Here is a 17,736-nt window from a genome sequence, read left to right as displayed (position 1 = left end):
GTGACGGCACCAGAGTTTACGTTTCCTTTGCGTGTTCTTGTCATTCTCAACATCTAGTTTCATTTACTTTTCTAGTGTTGGAGCTAGGCTACAGAAGCCATTCAGTATATCAATCTTAACTTTGTAGTTTTCAGTACAACTTTTACCAAATATCTGACTGGGTTAGATCTGAAATAAAGCTTGTGGTTAAAATGAGAGCACATGTTGAAATTGAGAATTTAATTGTCTACTATCAGATTTTTCTGTTTTAACAGAAATTCCATATATGTTCCAACAAATATTTCATCATAAATCTGATACATCGTTAATTTTGGAAAGGGTAAGCATTTTGACCAGATGAATGAGGCTAAACATTTTCATGTTGGTTTATTTCATTTTTTAAAATCATTATGTTGACCAGATTTGAAATTCTATAAAAAGTATTAAGACACCTTTGCTACACCAAACTGTAATTTATTCTAAGTGAAAGTATTATCTGGAAATGGTTGTCTGAATAGATGAGTAAAGGTTGCGGAAATATGTGACTGCTTATGGTGAGATCTGTCTTTTTGCTTTCAAATTTCCTTAAATTCGGAAAAGAGACATTTTGAGTTAAGATTCCGCATTTTCATGTTTACAACCTTGCCTTGGTGACTTTGGTGTGAAGGTAAAAGGGAAGTAAGTGGTGGGGCCAACCATGTCATCCTCCCCAGGAGCCCATCCACGCCAGAGCTGAGCGCTGATGAGTTGCCGGATGACATTGCCAATGAGATCACTGACATTCCACATGACTTGGAATTGAACCAGGAGGACTTTTCAGATGTCCTGCCTCGGCTCCCTGATGACTTACAGGATTTTGATTTTTTTGAAGGTATGGTCAATATTGTGATTCAAGAAAACAGTTTTAAAATGAGTTCTTTAAAAGGGAAATAGTGTTTTGAGATGTATATTCTTCTTCACATGTAATGTCTTTCACTGTAGAAGGAAAATTTTATGTGGCTAAAGTTATTTTACCCTTTCCAGAAGGTAAGGAATGTGCAACTGGTTTCATCATATCCTAGGCTTAGTAGATTGATAGTTTGATAGCTAGGTTTATAACCTGATTCCTTTAAAATGAGTAATTTTACTTCAGTTTATTTTTAAGCAAAGACATTTCAAATTTGAGTTTATTGAAGGCTTTTAGAACTTGTCCTGATTTTAATGCCCTACAGTATACTTCAGTTGAGGTAGACTTTTCCAAACCAAATTTTGCTTAATCCCCCCAATTCAGGGGGGATTAAGTGCTTTCAGGGGAAATGTATATAATATATACTCTTAAGAATGTTCCTTTCACTATTAAAAGCCAAACATTTTTGTGTTGATTAATCAAGTTCCTAACAGTAGATTTTTTTATATTAGAAATGAACTCAATGTAGGCCCATAGGCTTTCATTTTATGAAAATCAGTTAGAAATTAGAGAAGAATGAGAGGGAAGGATTAGAGAGTAATGCAACAGCATTTAAAAAGATGACATATGAAATGAGCTGAGTGGTTAGTATTGTGCTAAAATATATGTATGAATTTCTGCATCCTAGTCTTCCACAGCTGCCCCTCCAGCAGAAAGAGACTAAGAGTAGAATACCTTGGTGGTCTCCTCCTACATGGCCTTTTGTCTAAAATCTAAACCAATAAGATAGGTTTTCTATTTTCATGACTTTAACTTTAGGTAAAAACATATGTGTATTCGAGTAGTCACCATAAATTTTAAATTGGCAGTCCTCAGAATCCCTAAGAATCCCTCACGTCAATAAGATAGTTTTTGAGAGAACTGTAAGTAAACCAAAGATGGGGTACAAACTCTAGGGCGGCTTGGTATTTCAGACCTGTCCTGCAGATTAATATTTCCCCTTTTCTTTCCAATCCAATCCTTGGATGCTTCTCTTTTCAACAGGGCTTCTCTTTAATAGAATAGTGTTAAAAAATAATTCAAATGTATGTTTTTTGTGGTAAGGGACAGGTAAAAGCTCCGCTGATTGTCGATGGCTTTTGTTTACTCAGGAAAGAATGGAGACCTCCTCCCAACTACCGAAGAGGCAGAGGAACTTGAACGGGCTTTGCAGGCTGTAACTTCTCTCGAGTGCCTGAGTACCATGGGGGTACTTTCCCAGTCAGATGGCGTGCCGGTCCAGGAGTTGTCAGATCGAGGAATAGGGGTGTTCTCCGCAGGTACTGGAGCTTCGGGAATTCAGTCCTTGAGCCGAGAAGTAAACACGGACCTAGGGGAGCTGTTGAATGGGCGCATAGTACACGACAATTTTTCTAGTCTAGAGCTGGATGAGAACCTGCTCCGTTCTGCTACCTTGTCTAACCCACCTACACCCCTGGCAGGGCAGATCCAAGGGCAGTTCTCTGCCCCAGCCAACGTTGGCCTTACTTCTGCCACTCTGATCAGCCAGAGTGCACTTGGGGAGAGAGCCTTCCCAGGACAGTTTCATGGACTTCATGATGGCAGCCATGCCTCCCAGAGGCCACATCCTGCCCAGCTGCTGAGCAAGGCAGATGACCTAATCACCTCACGACAGCAATACAGCAGTGATCATTCACACTCCTCGCCCCATGGAAGCCATTATGATAGTGAGCACGTGCCGTCTCCCTATAGTGACCATATCACCTCTCCCCACACAACATCTTTCTCTGGTGATAACATGGCAGCTACCTTTTCAGCAGAGATGCCCATCATGGCGCAACACTTGCTCCCAACCCAACTTGAGGTGCCACTTGGAGGAGTCGTAAACCCCAGAACTCACTGGGGCAATCTCCCTGTCAACCTTGGAGAGCCCTCTCCATTTAGCAACCTTCTTGACGCAGATGGACATCTTCTTTCCACTTCCCTATCCACGCCACCCACCACTTCGAACTCAGAGACCACACAGCCTGCCTTCGCCACCGTGACCCCCAGCAGCTCCAGTGTGCTTCCGGGGTTACCGCAGACCAGCTTCAGTGGCATGGGGCCTTCTGCTGAACTAATGGCCTCCACCTCTCCCAAGCAGCAACTCCCTCAGTTCAGCGCAGCCTTCGGCCACCAGCTGAGTTCTCACAGTGGCATTCCTAAGGACCTGCAGCCCAGCCACAGCTCTATAGCCCCTCCTACAGGCTTCACAGTAACAGGTGCCACAGCTACAAGTACCAATAATGCATCTTCTCCCTTTACCTCCCCTAACTGAGCGTGTCTGTGTGTTTGCAGGCAGGTGGGGAACCTGGTGTTTTCTATCTTTGTTTCCTCTTTATCACCCCTTTCCCCTTTTCCTAAAGAAGATTTTAAAAATAACAGATGGAGACTAGAGGGGAACTCCCTTTTCCAGTTAAACAGGTTACCCTGCAGTGGACCGCGCTTCAGTGTTCACGTGTGCTCCTTTGCACTGGTGCTCATTCCCTCCTGGCAGGTTCACTCTACCCTGATGGCTTCCTTAGTGGCTCAGCACAGTGACTGGATAGAATTGACTTTTAGCAGCAAGTCCTAGAAGTGGAAGATACCTCAGATTACCAGTGCCCTTTACTATTTCCTAGTATTCAGATCAATGCTTTCCATTCTATTACCAGGTCTTTACGTAGGTGGTTCTAGATAGAGTGATCCTATTCATTGAATCCCTCTGTGTAAGACGTAGCAAATGGTGTGGAGAGGCAGGTCGAGGCTCTGACTTAGCACCAACTGCTAAGTACCACACGAGGCCAGGATTCCATTCCTAATTGTGATCATGTTTAATTAAAAAGAAAAAAAATTAGTCTTTTGACTGCCTGTGTGTATGTGTGCGCCCACGTGTGTGTTTTTGTGCAGGGCAGGAAGCAGCTGTCCCATTGTTATTTTTTTTTCCTAATGAGTAAGGCTCTTCTCCTTTCCCACATCTCACAACCCTAATAAGTTGGTCATTCTTTCCCACTGAGTTAACTGAGTTTCCTGAAAAGAGAGGGGATAGTCTGGTCTCATGATGAACAGCTCAACCCTTTTCTGCTAAGTTAGCCAGGAACACAAAAGGCTGAATTCATATCAGTGCTGTGGGGATGTCGTAAAAAGCTTGCCTGGAGTGACTGCAGAGTTGCTGAGATTCCGAGGTCTGGTGGTTATATTGCCTTTTTAGACATGCATTTGTTCCTAAATTTCTTTGTCATGGAATACATTCGCAAGATGTAATTAGAGAAAATATTTTGATGTGAAAAGCGGGATAGGTCAGATAGATTTGGAAAGATGCGATCTGTGAACTTCTTGATCCATCTTTTGCTTTTTAACTTTTCATGTTTACAGTAGTGATTCTTTGGTAAGATTTGTAAAATGTTGAAGACACTTGTAGAATCAATGTACCAGTTGTGAAGTGATAAGTAATATCTGAAGGATACACATATTAAAGTTTCTTTCAAAGCCGATTTTGGAAATGAGACATAAATTTTACCCACTGTTTGGTACTTTTAAAATAATTTAAGTACTTAGGTTTAAGTTTGGGGAAATTGTTTGAAAGTACCAGGATTTTAAGGTTAAAAATCATACTGAGTAGTCTAGTAAGTTGGTGACTATGAAATGAATATGTGAGTTTTCTTTTTACCTGCCTTCTCCCCTGCCCCTTCCCCTCCCCCCAGAAGGGTGGAACTAGATTTTAAAGGCATCTGTACTCTGCTTTTGCTGAGACGGTTCACTGTTCCCTGAGATACCATTGGCTATTTATACCTGAGTCTAGTCTAATTTACATATATATATTTTAAAAGATGAGTAGAGAGAACGTATCTATTAATGATATGATATAATGATTCATTTGTCAGGGAATAGTTGATCTTAATTCCTTTTCAATAGGTAAAGATTTGGATGTATTTTCCTACTTCCTATATGTATTCTCTTTATGCCATGCTAATTCTAACCAGTCCCTTTTTTGAAAGCTTTTCTTTCTCTGCTTTTTAAAGGAATGATGGTGATCAGCAGGCATTATGCAGATACCACGTGCCTGAGATTATGGAGGGGAAATGTCATATGACTGTATGAAATCATTATATGCCCTATTTTGTATTTATTGAAGTTTCTTTTTGTGGGCCAAAAATATGTTTGTAATATATTTAGGTTTTTTTTAATCATGATAATTGATTGGAAGATTTATTTTTAATAGCTTTGCCTTTTTTGCAGATTGAGAATTTTCTAAATTATAAATTATGTCACAAAGCAGTTATATTTGGTATCACCATAAATTTCTATTCTGAACGGTGAGAACAGATAATTTGAATATTTCTCACCCGTGAACCTGTTAGTCAGCTTTTTTATTTTAATGTACTATAATGAAATGATTATGATTAGTTACCTCTGCTCAAAAGTGTCATTTAGTTTGCTAACCTCTTCACACCCCATTGTAATCATCATTAGAGAACTGTCCATTCCCAGCAACTTGATTTAGTCTCCGCTGTGTCCTAATTAACCATTGTAGCAGAGCAGCACATCAGCTTTCTTATCAGCCCTTCTTTGACAGCAAAGGGAAAGTCACGGGTAGTCGATCTGAACTTTTATGGCTATTTGTCCCTCGTGGTAGCTGCTTAAAATTCTTCAGTTATCAAAACTGAGTTTGCAGTAAGTTGCACATTTTATTGTTTGCAATTTTCTGTTTTATGTGCATTTAAAAGCCCTTTTCTGCTTTCTGGTAAGGAGGCAAGAAATGATCAGGAATGTTGCCAGTTAAAGCTTCACACCAAAAACTTTGAGTAAATTCATTTTTCTTTAGATGTCCATGGTGATAGCTGAAGAAAGGGCACCCATAGAAAGTACCGGTATAAACTTGAGGAATTAGTAAAAAACAAAATTTCTTCTCATCTACTTCAAAACGAATATCTGAGCTTGCAGTTTGCTTTGCTCTTGCTGTTTCTTGAGTCCCTTTTTGGAAGAAAGAACATCTGTGAACCCAGAGATATCCGTTATGTTTTTCTTTTACCTAATGGAGCAATTCTATTAGTAGTAGGTTTGCTGTTAATATGTAAAGAAAGTAATGAAGTGTCTTTTACTCCAGAAATATGAAAATTAGTGTCTTTTAAAATAGCACTTACTTTATAATAAGGCAATACTGGAATCAAAATCAAGTTTTATAAAAGGTCCTAATTAGGTGGAAACTAGCTGGTAGTCTAGTGTTAAACTCATGAGAAGCAGTGGCAAAGAAGGTTCACTTTTTTCTGCAGTTCTTTGGGACCATTTATAAAGGCCAGTTAGATTATGTTAATGTGATTTAATTTACAAAGTGGCTGCAGTTAGTGGATACATTCTGTGTTCTGAGAATTTGAATTCCATTCTAATGTATGATATTCATTTGCTGTGATCTGTAGCATCTGCAGAAAAGATATGTTTTCTCTCTCTACATAATTGTTAATATTATTTTAATTAAAGTACTTATGACATTGTTCTTTCCTCTGTTAAAAATGGCTTAGCAATTTGCACATCTGGGTAGGTTATATAGCTAGTAAACAATTCACAATAGTTAATAGCAATTACACGTAACCCACCAAGTGAGAGACTATGCAATGAAATAATTTTCTAATTATCGTCGCATAGCTTATATGGCAAAGGATTGTTTTCTCTAGTAGCCTACCATGTGAGAGATGACTGCTTTATAAATGACTCCCCAAGCAATTTCATGTTCGCAGGCAGTGTGATGTGTCTGTTGTCGCTCCATGAAGATGATAATTTAATGAGAAGCAAATAGTATGGAGGTAAAGTTGGAAACTTTTTTTTCTTTTCCGTAAGATTATAGTTACTTCTTTAGTGTTAAGGCTAAAGAAAGCTAATACATTATCTTTGCCAAATAATTCTTTATAAGAATTATTTCTTAAATAAGCCCAATCTCAACTGCAAGTTAGGAACCATCATTTTCTGTGACTAACACTAAAGCTTTTGCTAATCTGAGTTTATTCTCAATCCATGATGACAAATCCAAAGAAGCAAAGAAGGGAAGAAATGATGTCTGTGATACACACTGGTGCCCTATCAGTACAATATTCTTCTTATGTGAAAGAATTTCTATTTCTCTTGACCTGTACCATTCAGTTTTTATCAATCGGCACTAGAATTCGAGCATATGTAGGGAACTCCCATGCTGTCAGTTCATTGGTACTTGCTTGCCATCCTTCCCGTGCCCTTGCTTCATTGGGATAGTGATGATGGTTGGTAGGCTTCATCAGCAGTATTTGTATGAGGCAATTAATTGCCTTTTCTCCAAGTTAGTTCAATAGGTCGTTATGGATTGGTATGGTAAAAAGATGAGGGTATTAATAACACTAATTCATTTAAAATGTTTTTAGATGTCTAGTTTCTATTTTCCTTATCCTCTTTTAACCTTTTAAAATTCTATTAAATTCTATTTTTAATCTGGTATATATAGAATAGTGTAATGGTCTTCTAAATGGTCAGCAAAACTCTGCAGTTTATTGAGGCAATTTAAAGGATTCCTAGAAAGAAAATGTAGTCCTACTGAATAGTCTTCATTTGTATCTCTTTCATCATCAACACCTACATTGCTCCAAGGATTTTTTTCCTCACAAGAAATGTATTTCTTGGGGATGGAGTGGGGGATGGGAATATATATGTGACAGAACATAGTTCCCCCCCTCCCCTTTTCAGTACAGTGAAAACAATTGAATCTTCACAGAATAATAATAGAAAAATAATTGAATCTTACCTCTCTATAGAAAGGTAGAACAATTTAATGACTCTTAGTATCTTAAACTTTATAAACTTTCCAATATATTCTGGAGGGAACCAAAATCCATGTTTAGTTGATTAAAGTAACATTGTAAATGCTGTCTTTCAAAAGATTTGTGATAAAATACCAGTGAAGAACATATTCATTTTCCCTTGACCAGCAAGTTAGGAAAGAAAACAAAACATAAATGAATAGTTATGTCTCTCGTAGTAACCAGTGTCATAAATGCAAAGATTGTGGGTCAGATTTAGAGAGCCTTATTTCTAAATAGCAAAATTTCTCTTTTCACTCCAGCTCCTATTTTTCGTTAGTTTTCCTCTCTCTGCCCTGTGATACAAAGCTAATGACAGGAAATGAGGCATTTCAGAGAGAGAGAGCGAGCAGTTTTGGTATGACTTTCTTTATCCCAGGTTCCTGGATCTTGGGAACGTTTGGCAGAGTTTTTGGTGATTTAAATAAAGTTTAGTCTGACAAGCAGTCTTAAAAGAGAAAACCTGTCTAACTCTTAGTCAGCTATGTAGGGCAGCAGCACAGTTTCCCTTGCTTTTTCCCTTCCGCCTGCTTGCTCAGCCCACCTCTAGTCCCGAAGTACGCATACGCGCACACATGATCTGTGCAGATCCTGGCCTAAGAGTAATAGAATCCTCTTCTTTCACTTTTGTTTGTTCGTTTGTTTTTGTTTGTTTGTTTTAAGCTGGGGACCACTGAAGTAAGCTCTGTATGCACCCAAAGTTCCCCTTGGAAAAATTTTCAACATGCAGTGCAGAAGGCTCCAGTGCAGCTAAATGCCACACCATTGCTTTTACTTGGGGAATAGACTGATTTGCCCTGAAATGACTCCACCTGCATCGTTAAGGTACAGTGGGCTCCAGCGGATTAGTGTGGAAGTGATGGGAAGTTTGATACTCGTGACACTGTCTTCATCTGCTGGGAAGGGTTGAATCAGTTCCTCTCAACAGTGATAGTTCTTTTCACTGTATAGTGTTGAGTATGTCTCAGGGATTCCTTGTGGAAATTAGGGCAGTTTTTAAAATAAGACAATAGTTTTCAAGAAACTAAAGGTGACTCATCATTGAAGAGAGCGCAAGAAAGAGAAAACATTTGGTTTCGTAGCCCACAGTGTCTTGCATAGGACTTTTTTCCTTTCTCCTTCAGCTTCTCATCTCAGCTTCAGCATACAGAATCCTTTCCCATGCACAGCTTTAAAACTTTTATTTAAAAATCTCCTTCCCCAATGAGCTTTCAGAATACTTATTGTAGATTTTAAGAGAAAAGGTATATTAATTTATGCTATTAACATCACCTCATAAATTATAAGTTTTATACTAAAGCTGTATTGAGTGTAATGAATTATGTTGCCTATGTGTTTAATAGCTAAAAAATTATATATGAGCTTTTTTTTTTTTTTTTTTTTTTTGACAAAACAAACTAGTGAAGCACCTTTTTACACTGGATCTCTGCCGTGTCAAGGTGTATAGCTATCCTTTGCTACCTTGCAGATATATAAAATAAAAGGATATCCTGGGGCCTCAAAATGTAGAACACCTTTAGACCATTTATTATGACTCATAGAACTGTTGAGAATCATGTTTCTTTAGTAAATGATCTGTGGTTTACACTTAAGATGGCTAGAAGCTTAGTTACAGGGTAAATAGAAATACATAGATCAAGTAAAATTCCCAACTACTGTAGCTGGAATTTGTAAGCTAAGTTTTTAAGACCTCTTTTATTTCCTATGGATTTATTCTTTAATTTACAGTTGATTCTGTAAGTTGGGAAGTAAAATAGAGAAAATAAATCTAGATGTTCTCAGTGTCTTATTCAGGAACCTTTTTATCCCTCCTCACTAAGGAATTCCCACTGTGACTTAAAAATAGAATTAAATTACTTGTGTGCATGTATATATTTGTGTTTTTACACACATGCAAAAATATACATTGGGGGCACGTGTGTGAGAGAGATGAATGTGTGCTTCAGTAAAAATAGAAAAAGGTAACAGAATGTATTGTAGAAATACGATTTCTTTAGTTGAGGGTATTGGAGTTACTTTCTTATTGTCTCTGTTGTATAAATACACCAAATTCTTCATCATGTTATCTTATTTTAAAAGGCTAGCTCTGATATCATGTGCATTTTTAACATTTTGATTAACTTATATTATGCTATGTTTTTAAGATGACATGAGAAACAGTAGATTCTAAGACCAGCCTTTCGCTTCTGAGCATAAAAATAAGAGAGATAGACCTAGACATGAGCTGTGTTTATCCGTGGGAGTGATGGGACCAGAGATCAGTTGGACCTTTTTTTACATGAATAGATTTCTTTATATTCGCAGTTAGAAAATATTGTTGATCATCTTTTACTGGCGAGGTTAAGAGAATTATAATAGGCCTTTTATAAAGAATGCCATTTTTTGAAGCGGCTGCTTTGTTTAAGGAGTTGGTGGGATCATTTCACCATGCATATTTTAAAGCTGGGATGATTTCAGGTATTTTAAAAGTTACTCAGTTGTGCTGTTATTATGGAGTTCACGTGCTCCCCTACCCCTCAGATTTTGGTTATAGGAAAAAACATGGTACCCTTGACTTGATTCATATGGAATTAAAAAAAAATACATTCTTATATTTTGACGTTTGTCATTTTACTATACATTCATTACTAGAGTATCCGGTGGTCTAAAATAGTCAAAACTAGAGTTGTTATTAAATGCTCCAATCACATTTATTTTTAATATAAATCATGTACCTTGAAATATGTCGAAACAACTTCAGGTAATACACCTGAATTTGTAGTTATCTTTGAAGCCTCATCCATCTTATATATAATCAAGACCTAAAAAAGCTTTATATGTTGTTCTTTTTACAGTTATATTTTTGCAGCATCTCCCAGTTTCATTCATTCTTGCTTTCTGGGTTTAAAAAAATCTGCATATTTCTTGTACATATGCATGCAAATGAAAGAAGGGAGTTTGTATTGGTGCCATTTCTCCCTTCAGTTACTGATTAATGGGATTTACTAGAATAAATTCCCCCTGGTTGAAGGGTGAAAACATACCCTTTGTGTAAATCTGTACAGAGATGTGTATATGGAATGTGGTGGCACTTTGCTGAATGTGAACTTGCCTTGTCAATGGAAAGATTGAGAAGTATTATGTTTATTTATACATTTGTATAATCTATATATACACGTATGTATATGTGTGTGTATAGATAAAGCTATATACATATATTTCCCTAAAAATGTGTGTGTATAATAAATAGATAAACAGCCTTTGTTAAGCAAGATTATACGTCTATGGAAAATTCTGGATTATTCTATAAGCAGGAGGAGGTGACAGTCTAGAGTATATCATCAGCACACTAAAGTGGAGGTTCTTTGGAATATAGTCTTGTTCGTGGTTATTATGAGTTAATTTCTGTCGGAATTATTCTTCCTTGCCAGTTCTACTATTCTTCAACTTCACTAACTTCTCAGTCTGTCAGCATTTAAAAATCACACTTCATTGTGTTTTTTCTCCTTTATTATGTCCTTTCTAGCCAGAAGCATTTGTCTGAAGTGCATTTCATTAACTTTTCAATTCTTTTTTTTTTTTTAAATCTTTATCTCTGAAATTTCCCAGAAGACAGTACGTTTGGGTAATGTTTTCTTTAGTAATTTTGAGAATCGGGCATTCATCTTTGTCTCAAAAACAAACAGTAATCAACCTTGAAATAAAACTGATTTGAAAAGTTTACCTAGATAATTTTGGGATATTTACTTAAATTGAAAAAGGACATAATTATGATTTTATGATTGATAATAGAGTTAGGCTTATTTCCTCATTTATTGTCATTAATTTGTCATTTAAAAATTTAATTTACTTTGTGATTTAATCATAAATTTACCATTTTTGTTTTGATGGAAAGCATACAAAGTCATGTGTAAGCCTCTTGAATTTTTAATTAATTTTACTCATGATGAAACTGCTTTAACGAATTCTTGTGTAATGAATTCTGCTGTTTCCTTTTGACTTTTCTCACATTTGTGACATTCTGTTTTAACTTTGCTGCAGCTCTCTAGAAAACTTGCATCCCTATATATTGTGCCTTTAAAGCTCTTATGCACACACAGACAAAAGTGTATATATACATGTTGGAGCATGTGTACATATACTTTCATATATACTCACACAGTATGTCTCTAGTATATATTGTGGGAGAGGATATATAGTTATTCAAAGGCAATGAAATGTTGCTCTCTAGATATATATGTATATAAATAGTGTTGATATGCTGTATATACACATGTATATGTATGAGTTTTAAATGGCAATCTTTTACATTTAGCAAAATGCTGCCCCTACTGGAATATTGTCACTGCAATGGCAGTTGTATGTAATGATTTAAAATACATTATCAAAAATTATTTAAAGAACATTTAAAAGTTTCATCTAAAGACATCCACACATTATTTATTTATCTTCCTTTTCCTTTTATTGTTATTTTTTTTTAACTGAAAGGGAGACTGTCATTTTTAAAATGTCATCTGTCCCGTGGGAGAAGGAGAGAGTTGGAGATTCACTTGAGGAACCTCGTGCTTTTCTCTTCTCTGAAATGGAGATGTACCACAAACCAGCCTGTTTATTTCAATTATAAAGCAATCCTAGTATTTCCATTAGCGTATGTCATCCACCATCTCCTAGATCAACTTAATTCACCAATTTGCCTCTTCCTTTCATTAATAAATAATGATCATCCAGATCATTTTGCCTGGGGGAAGTTAACTACTCTCTTGCTGCAGGGAAATATATCACCTAATTGTTATTCTGCCTTGTTCAAAATTCAACTCTGAGAGAAGGCAGCATTCTCATGATGCTGTCTTAAGCATATTTTGCATTTATTAAAGGTCTTCCCAGACTTTTTTTTTAAAAAAGGACTCCAAGTCTGCATGCACTTGACAGAGATTTAATTCTTAGTCCCCACAGCTTCACGTATTTTTCATTATATCAGTTTGACACACCAAATGAAAGAATCTTAAAATACTTAAATATTTTATCTTGTGATGAGTTGGCACCAGATTACGTTTCAAGACCTTACAGAGAGGAATGTAGGTGGACAGTCCTAAATTGTAAGATGTGACAAAAAAACAGTGGAGTAAGAGTACCCCTAAAGACTGAAATAGAGAGGTTGGGGTTTGAGTGATTTCAGGGTAGCTGAGCTGGAACTTGATATCAGAAGCAGCCTTTAACAAAAAGCCTCTTAACAATTGTATGGTACTAACTAGAATACTGAAGTGTAAGTTGAAACCAAGTTGCAGTGGGAAATCAAAGGTGAGGTAGCTTATTTGAAACCAGTAAATGACAGACAGGTTGCACAGTTTTAAAATCTATTTTAACAAAGTAACTGCATGGTAGCAAGGACTAGCAGTTCTCAAAACCCTTCTTTTTCAGTGTTCTTATTCACCTTGGCACACAAGTGTTTTACAGTCCATACATTAAAAATATTTACAAAAAAAAAAAAAAGTTGCTTAAAGGGAATTTACAAACCGAGAATCTTCTCTGTATTTGTTTTAATAGTGGCTGGAATCTTAGTTATATGCACAAAAGCTAGGAGCCACTTGCTTCTGCACAGACCATAGGAACAGATGAGGAGATTGGCAGGTTTTGGGAAAAGCCACCACTTCTGAAGGAAAGGCATATCTATGACATCGGGTATGGTGTTGCTGGGGGAGACCACGTTTTGGGAGGGGGTGGGCTTTTGGTTTGTAATTTCCCTTTAAACAAGAGATGGCTCACATTTTCCATATATATCTCAATGAATGTACTGTATTACTGTTTTAAAAATTTGCTGAAATAATAATGATTGGTCTCCTTTTGTTATCTGGTCCTTGTTTAATTTGTTTAAGGGTTTTTGTATACAAAAGTTTACATTTTTATGTATATTTTTCTTGTGTAAAAACTGATGTAATATGTGTATAAAACACTGTATGTATTATCTGTATATAGTGTGACAAAATGATTTTTCTTTCTTTCTTTTGGATGTATTAATAAATCTTGCTGTGAAGTAACCTTGTTTTTGGTGTAATTTCCTTTGCCTGGATATTGATGGAAGCTGCTAATCCAGGGAAGGTATTCTCTCCCATTTTGTTATTTAAGAAAATATTTTTTTGTATCTTATATTTTATCTAGAATTCCAGAGAAACATGTGTATATGGTTCTTTATGGTTAGACTGACAATTACTAGTATTTAACTAGCTTTCGATCAATTAAATGCTCTCCAAGGTGACTTTAATGTGGTATCCAACCTTGAAATCCGACAAGAAGTTGCATTTGAAATTCTTATATGCTATAATGAAGGTCTTATACGCCAATTTTTCTTTCATTTACTCAGAATCCTCTTTTCTCTTGATTTTCATAACTTCACAGGTATAAGAACAATTTCATGCCATATAACCGAAGTTAAAAAAAAAAAAAAAATTGAAGAAACACTTCCTGTAAGTTGTTGCCAAGTGCCTGCCTTGTATCTCCTTGGAATCGATAGTTATTTTTTTTAGTATGTAGATGGGAACTTTTCATTTCCTGTGCTGTCTTGAGTTGCTGAGGAATTTCGAAGTGCACATAGAGGCTAGGACAAAATTTGCAAAGAAAATTCATTATCTTCTAATTACCCATTTCGTTGTAGAAAGTCACCGTATTTTATTTTGTGCAGTATTTGGATTTGTTTCCCTTGGTTTTTAATCCAGGCATGTTTAAGATACATTCTAAAATTATACTTGGCTTCTCTAAAAGGAATTAATATTTTGAGACTAAAAGCACATGCCCAGAGTACTAGTAAGATGACCAGCACTGACAGAACTTCATCATTTTTTCTGTTTTTTTTTTTTAAATTGACCAGGTATGAAGAGGAATGCTTGAAATTATTGTGTCCATTTCTTCAATTATATATAGGTGATTTAGAACTTCAGTTTTGTTTTTTTTTTCTAATTAAAGATGCTTTTCTAAATCCCCACACAAATGCACAAACTTTTGGAATTATACTGGCTAAGTTCTTGATTTGACTTTTTAAGAATAGCCTTAAGGAGACAAGCTTATTAGTAAAATGTTTGAATTGAGGCAGCATCTTTAAAAGGGTGGTGCTGAGAGCCTGTGGAATGCCAAGTGAAAACAAAGATTAGAGTTTAGAAGAGAATATATTTTTACTCTTTCATTAGCATAGCTTCACCCTTCTCTTTCCTCTGCCTCATTAATTCTTAGGAAAAAAACCTGTATTGTTTAAAAACCTTATTTGCATTAATTTGTACCTTTCAGCAATGTTTAAATCTGAACATTAAGGTGGTCTTAATTTGCTCCTTGCACATAACTGGCTTCTTAGTTGAAAATTCTTCAACTAACGTGACCACAGTCAATTATTTTTCCTTCAAATCCCTGTGATGGAGAGATGCCTATTGTTTAGCACTCTGAGGTTTGCTGTTTCTCTTCTTCCATCTTCCATCTTTCATTCATTTTTTTAAGTCATTTATATTTTTGAGCAATTTGTGTCAGGGATACTGGGATACATAAGGATGACTCACAATTGGATTCTTTAGTCAAACTCTTTGCCATGAAGTAGAAGATGCATAACTATACAAACGAGGTAGAAATAGGCACTTAGAAGAGTGATAAAATATAAGTTTATGTCAAGAAGAGATGATTAACGACCAAAGGACGGGAAATTTTGTAGAGAAGGGTGCACCTGAACAGAGCATTCAAGGATGGGCAGTATTTGGACATTGAGAAGTGGAGAAAGTGTTCCAGATGGGGCAGATTAACCAGTTGGGATAACTCATGGTCTGTGAGAACAGGGAGCAATTTGACTTAAGTATAAAATGTGTGGAGACTGGTGAGAAACAGTGGAGAAGCTAATGGGGATGACAGCATAATGGGCATGGAAGGCTAAAGTAGGCAGTGGACAATGGAATGATAGCTATGATTCAAGAAGACAAATCTGGCATAATTTAAGAGAATAAGGTTCATAGCAGAGAGGCAAAATTAGGAGGCTATGCAATAGGCTAGTTAATGGAGTCAAAACTAGTGGTAAAAATCTAAAGGAAGGAGAAATTCCAAAAGACTTGGAAATAGGGTAGGGAGGAGGAGGAATCGAAAGAGGCTTCATCCCCTGGATTTCTGAAAGAATTACTGATGCTGGGAGTAGAAGTGGACAACATTACTTAATGATTTTGAGAGAGCCAAGGAGTTTTAAATATAAAGTTTGAGTTGGAAGCAGGGGCATTCAGGTGGAGATGACCAACCAGTAGTTGTAGTCAGGGCTTGTAGGGAGGCTCAGCTGAAGAAGATATGGAAGTTATGGGCATCGAGTTGATTGTCGAAGCCCCCTGTAAATAAATGATCAAGGAAGAAAGATAAGGACAGATTTGGATTAGTCTATTTTATTTTACTTGCAGGCCCAGAAAGAGCTTCCATAATTTCCTCAGTCTCCTACCTAGCGAATAGGGATCTGGTATTCAAAGGCTAGCAGGCTGATGACCTCCTTCACACTCAATACCAGAATTGATGGGATTGAGGAAAGTCATCTCCTCTCCTTGAGCCTGACCTGGTGAGGGCCAATGGGTGTGCGCTCACCCCTCACACTGCGTTCTAATGACTTCTTGTTTGCCTCACCTGGACAGTATGTTCCAGTGTCTATATCATTAGTCCCTGAAACCTCAGCCCCTAGCATAGTGTGCTTGCCCATAATTACACAATAAATATTGATGAGCGAAGTAAGTACTCTGAAGAAGTTCCTGAATAGAAGGAATGCAGATGGAAAGAGACTTAGAGGATCTGGAGAGAGGCAGTGTAGCAGCTGCTTAAGGCTGTGGACTTTGCAGCAAGACTTTCCTGGTTCTCATCTTGATTCCATTATTTATGAACTGCGTGAGCTCAGATAAGTCATTTAACCTCATCCATAAAATACACTAGGAGGAATCCATGACACTACCCATGTAAAGCAATTAGAATAGTCCCTGGCACATACTAAGTAAGCACTTGGTCAATTTTAGTTATGCTCATTTTATGAGTAGTGGGAAAGATTGAAGTTACAAACAACATAGGCCAATTCCTAATATAAGTGGCTAGGGGAAAGTGGAGAAAAAATGAACAAGTGATAAAGGGAGTCTGATAAAGGAGTGCTGATTTTTGTAATAAAAGAGAAAATAGGCAACCAATAGATGGGGTTCCTTTTATCCAATCAAGTTCCAAAATAATTTAGGATATGTTTAGTTACTGAAATTCTATTAACTGAAATGTTTCCCTTTTGCTTTATAATATTTTTAAGTTCTACACTTCATCTTACAGAGTACAAAGCACAATTTAATGGAATGAAATGTGTTATTGTATCCTGGAGAAAAAGTACTCAAGTATCCTGGCTTACAAAGTATTCAAGAAATTAAAATGTAAGTATAAAAAGTTAGAGGGTTCTTTATTAAAAGATGTGCATGTCACCTGCTAAACTAAAAAGCAGAAATCACATTAAAAGAGCCAGTCCATGCATACCTCCACAGTCCATAGAGACCAGATATGGTGCCTCATGGTACTTAACCCTCTGTACCATGGATATTTCTTTAAAATCTTCTCTCTACTTTCTTTCCCCCTCGATTGCTGTGGTTTCTTTGGACAGCTAAACATTACACTTGCTCTTTCCACTATTACTCTTTAACCCATTGCAATTTAGCTTTCGCCTTTGTTATTTTTCTGAAGCTGTTCTTCCCGAGGCCATTGGTGACCTCTGCTGTCATTCTCTTTAACTTCTGAATCGGTCAGCGTCGAGGACATTCCATTGCCCTGTTTCTCCACTTAATTCTCAGATTATGTCTTTTCTCGGTTCTTTGTTAGTTCCAACTACTCTTTCTTCTCCCTAAGTTTGAACGTGTCTTGAACTAATTCTTCAGCGCTCCCTATTGTCCTTGCGCTGTGTCTAAGCTCCCAGTGGCGGCTACTCTCAGACTTGGGTCTCACACCCACAACCAACCGCTGCCCGGGGGCCTCTGCCTCCCCATTCCACCATGACTATACATTTAACTCACCTAGGTTCATACTTCTCCTCTTTCC

At 36.9% G+C, this 17,736-nt stretch overlaps 1 protein-coding gene across 1 annotated transcript in view; it reads left to right on the top strand.

Moving 5' to 3' along the window:
- The window catches only part of INO80D (INO80 complex subunit D), a 52,303-nt gene extending 38,585 nt beyond the window's left edge, over nt 1-13,718 (top strand). Inside the window, exons 9-10 of the mRNA XM_025039344.1 lie at nt 693-850; nt 2,017-13,718. Coding sequence (XP_024895112.1) covers nt 693-850; nt 2,017-3,182 — 1,324 coding nt within the window. The 3' untranslated portion in view covers nt 3,183-13,718. The remainder of the gene's footprint in view (nt 1-692; nt 851-2,016) is intronic.
- Nucleotides 13,719-17,736: the final 4,018 nt, after the last annotated feature.

This window comes from Pteropus alecto, unplaced genomic scaffold (genome assembly GCF_000325575.1).
Source record: "Pteropus alecto unplaced genomic scaffold, ASM32557v1 scaffold3, whole genome shotgun sequence".
NCBI lineage: Eukaryota > Metazoa > Chordata > Mammalia > Chiroptera > Pteropodidae > Pteropus > Pteropus alecto.
The sequence above is the reverse complement of the archived record's forward strand: the minus strand, read 5'-3'. Positions and strand labels throughout refer to the sequence as shown.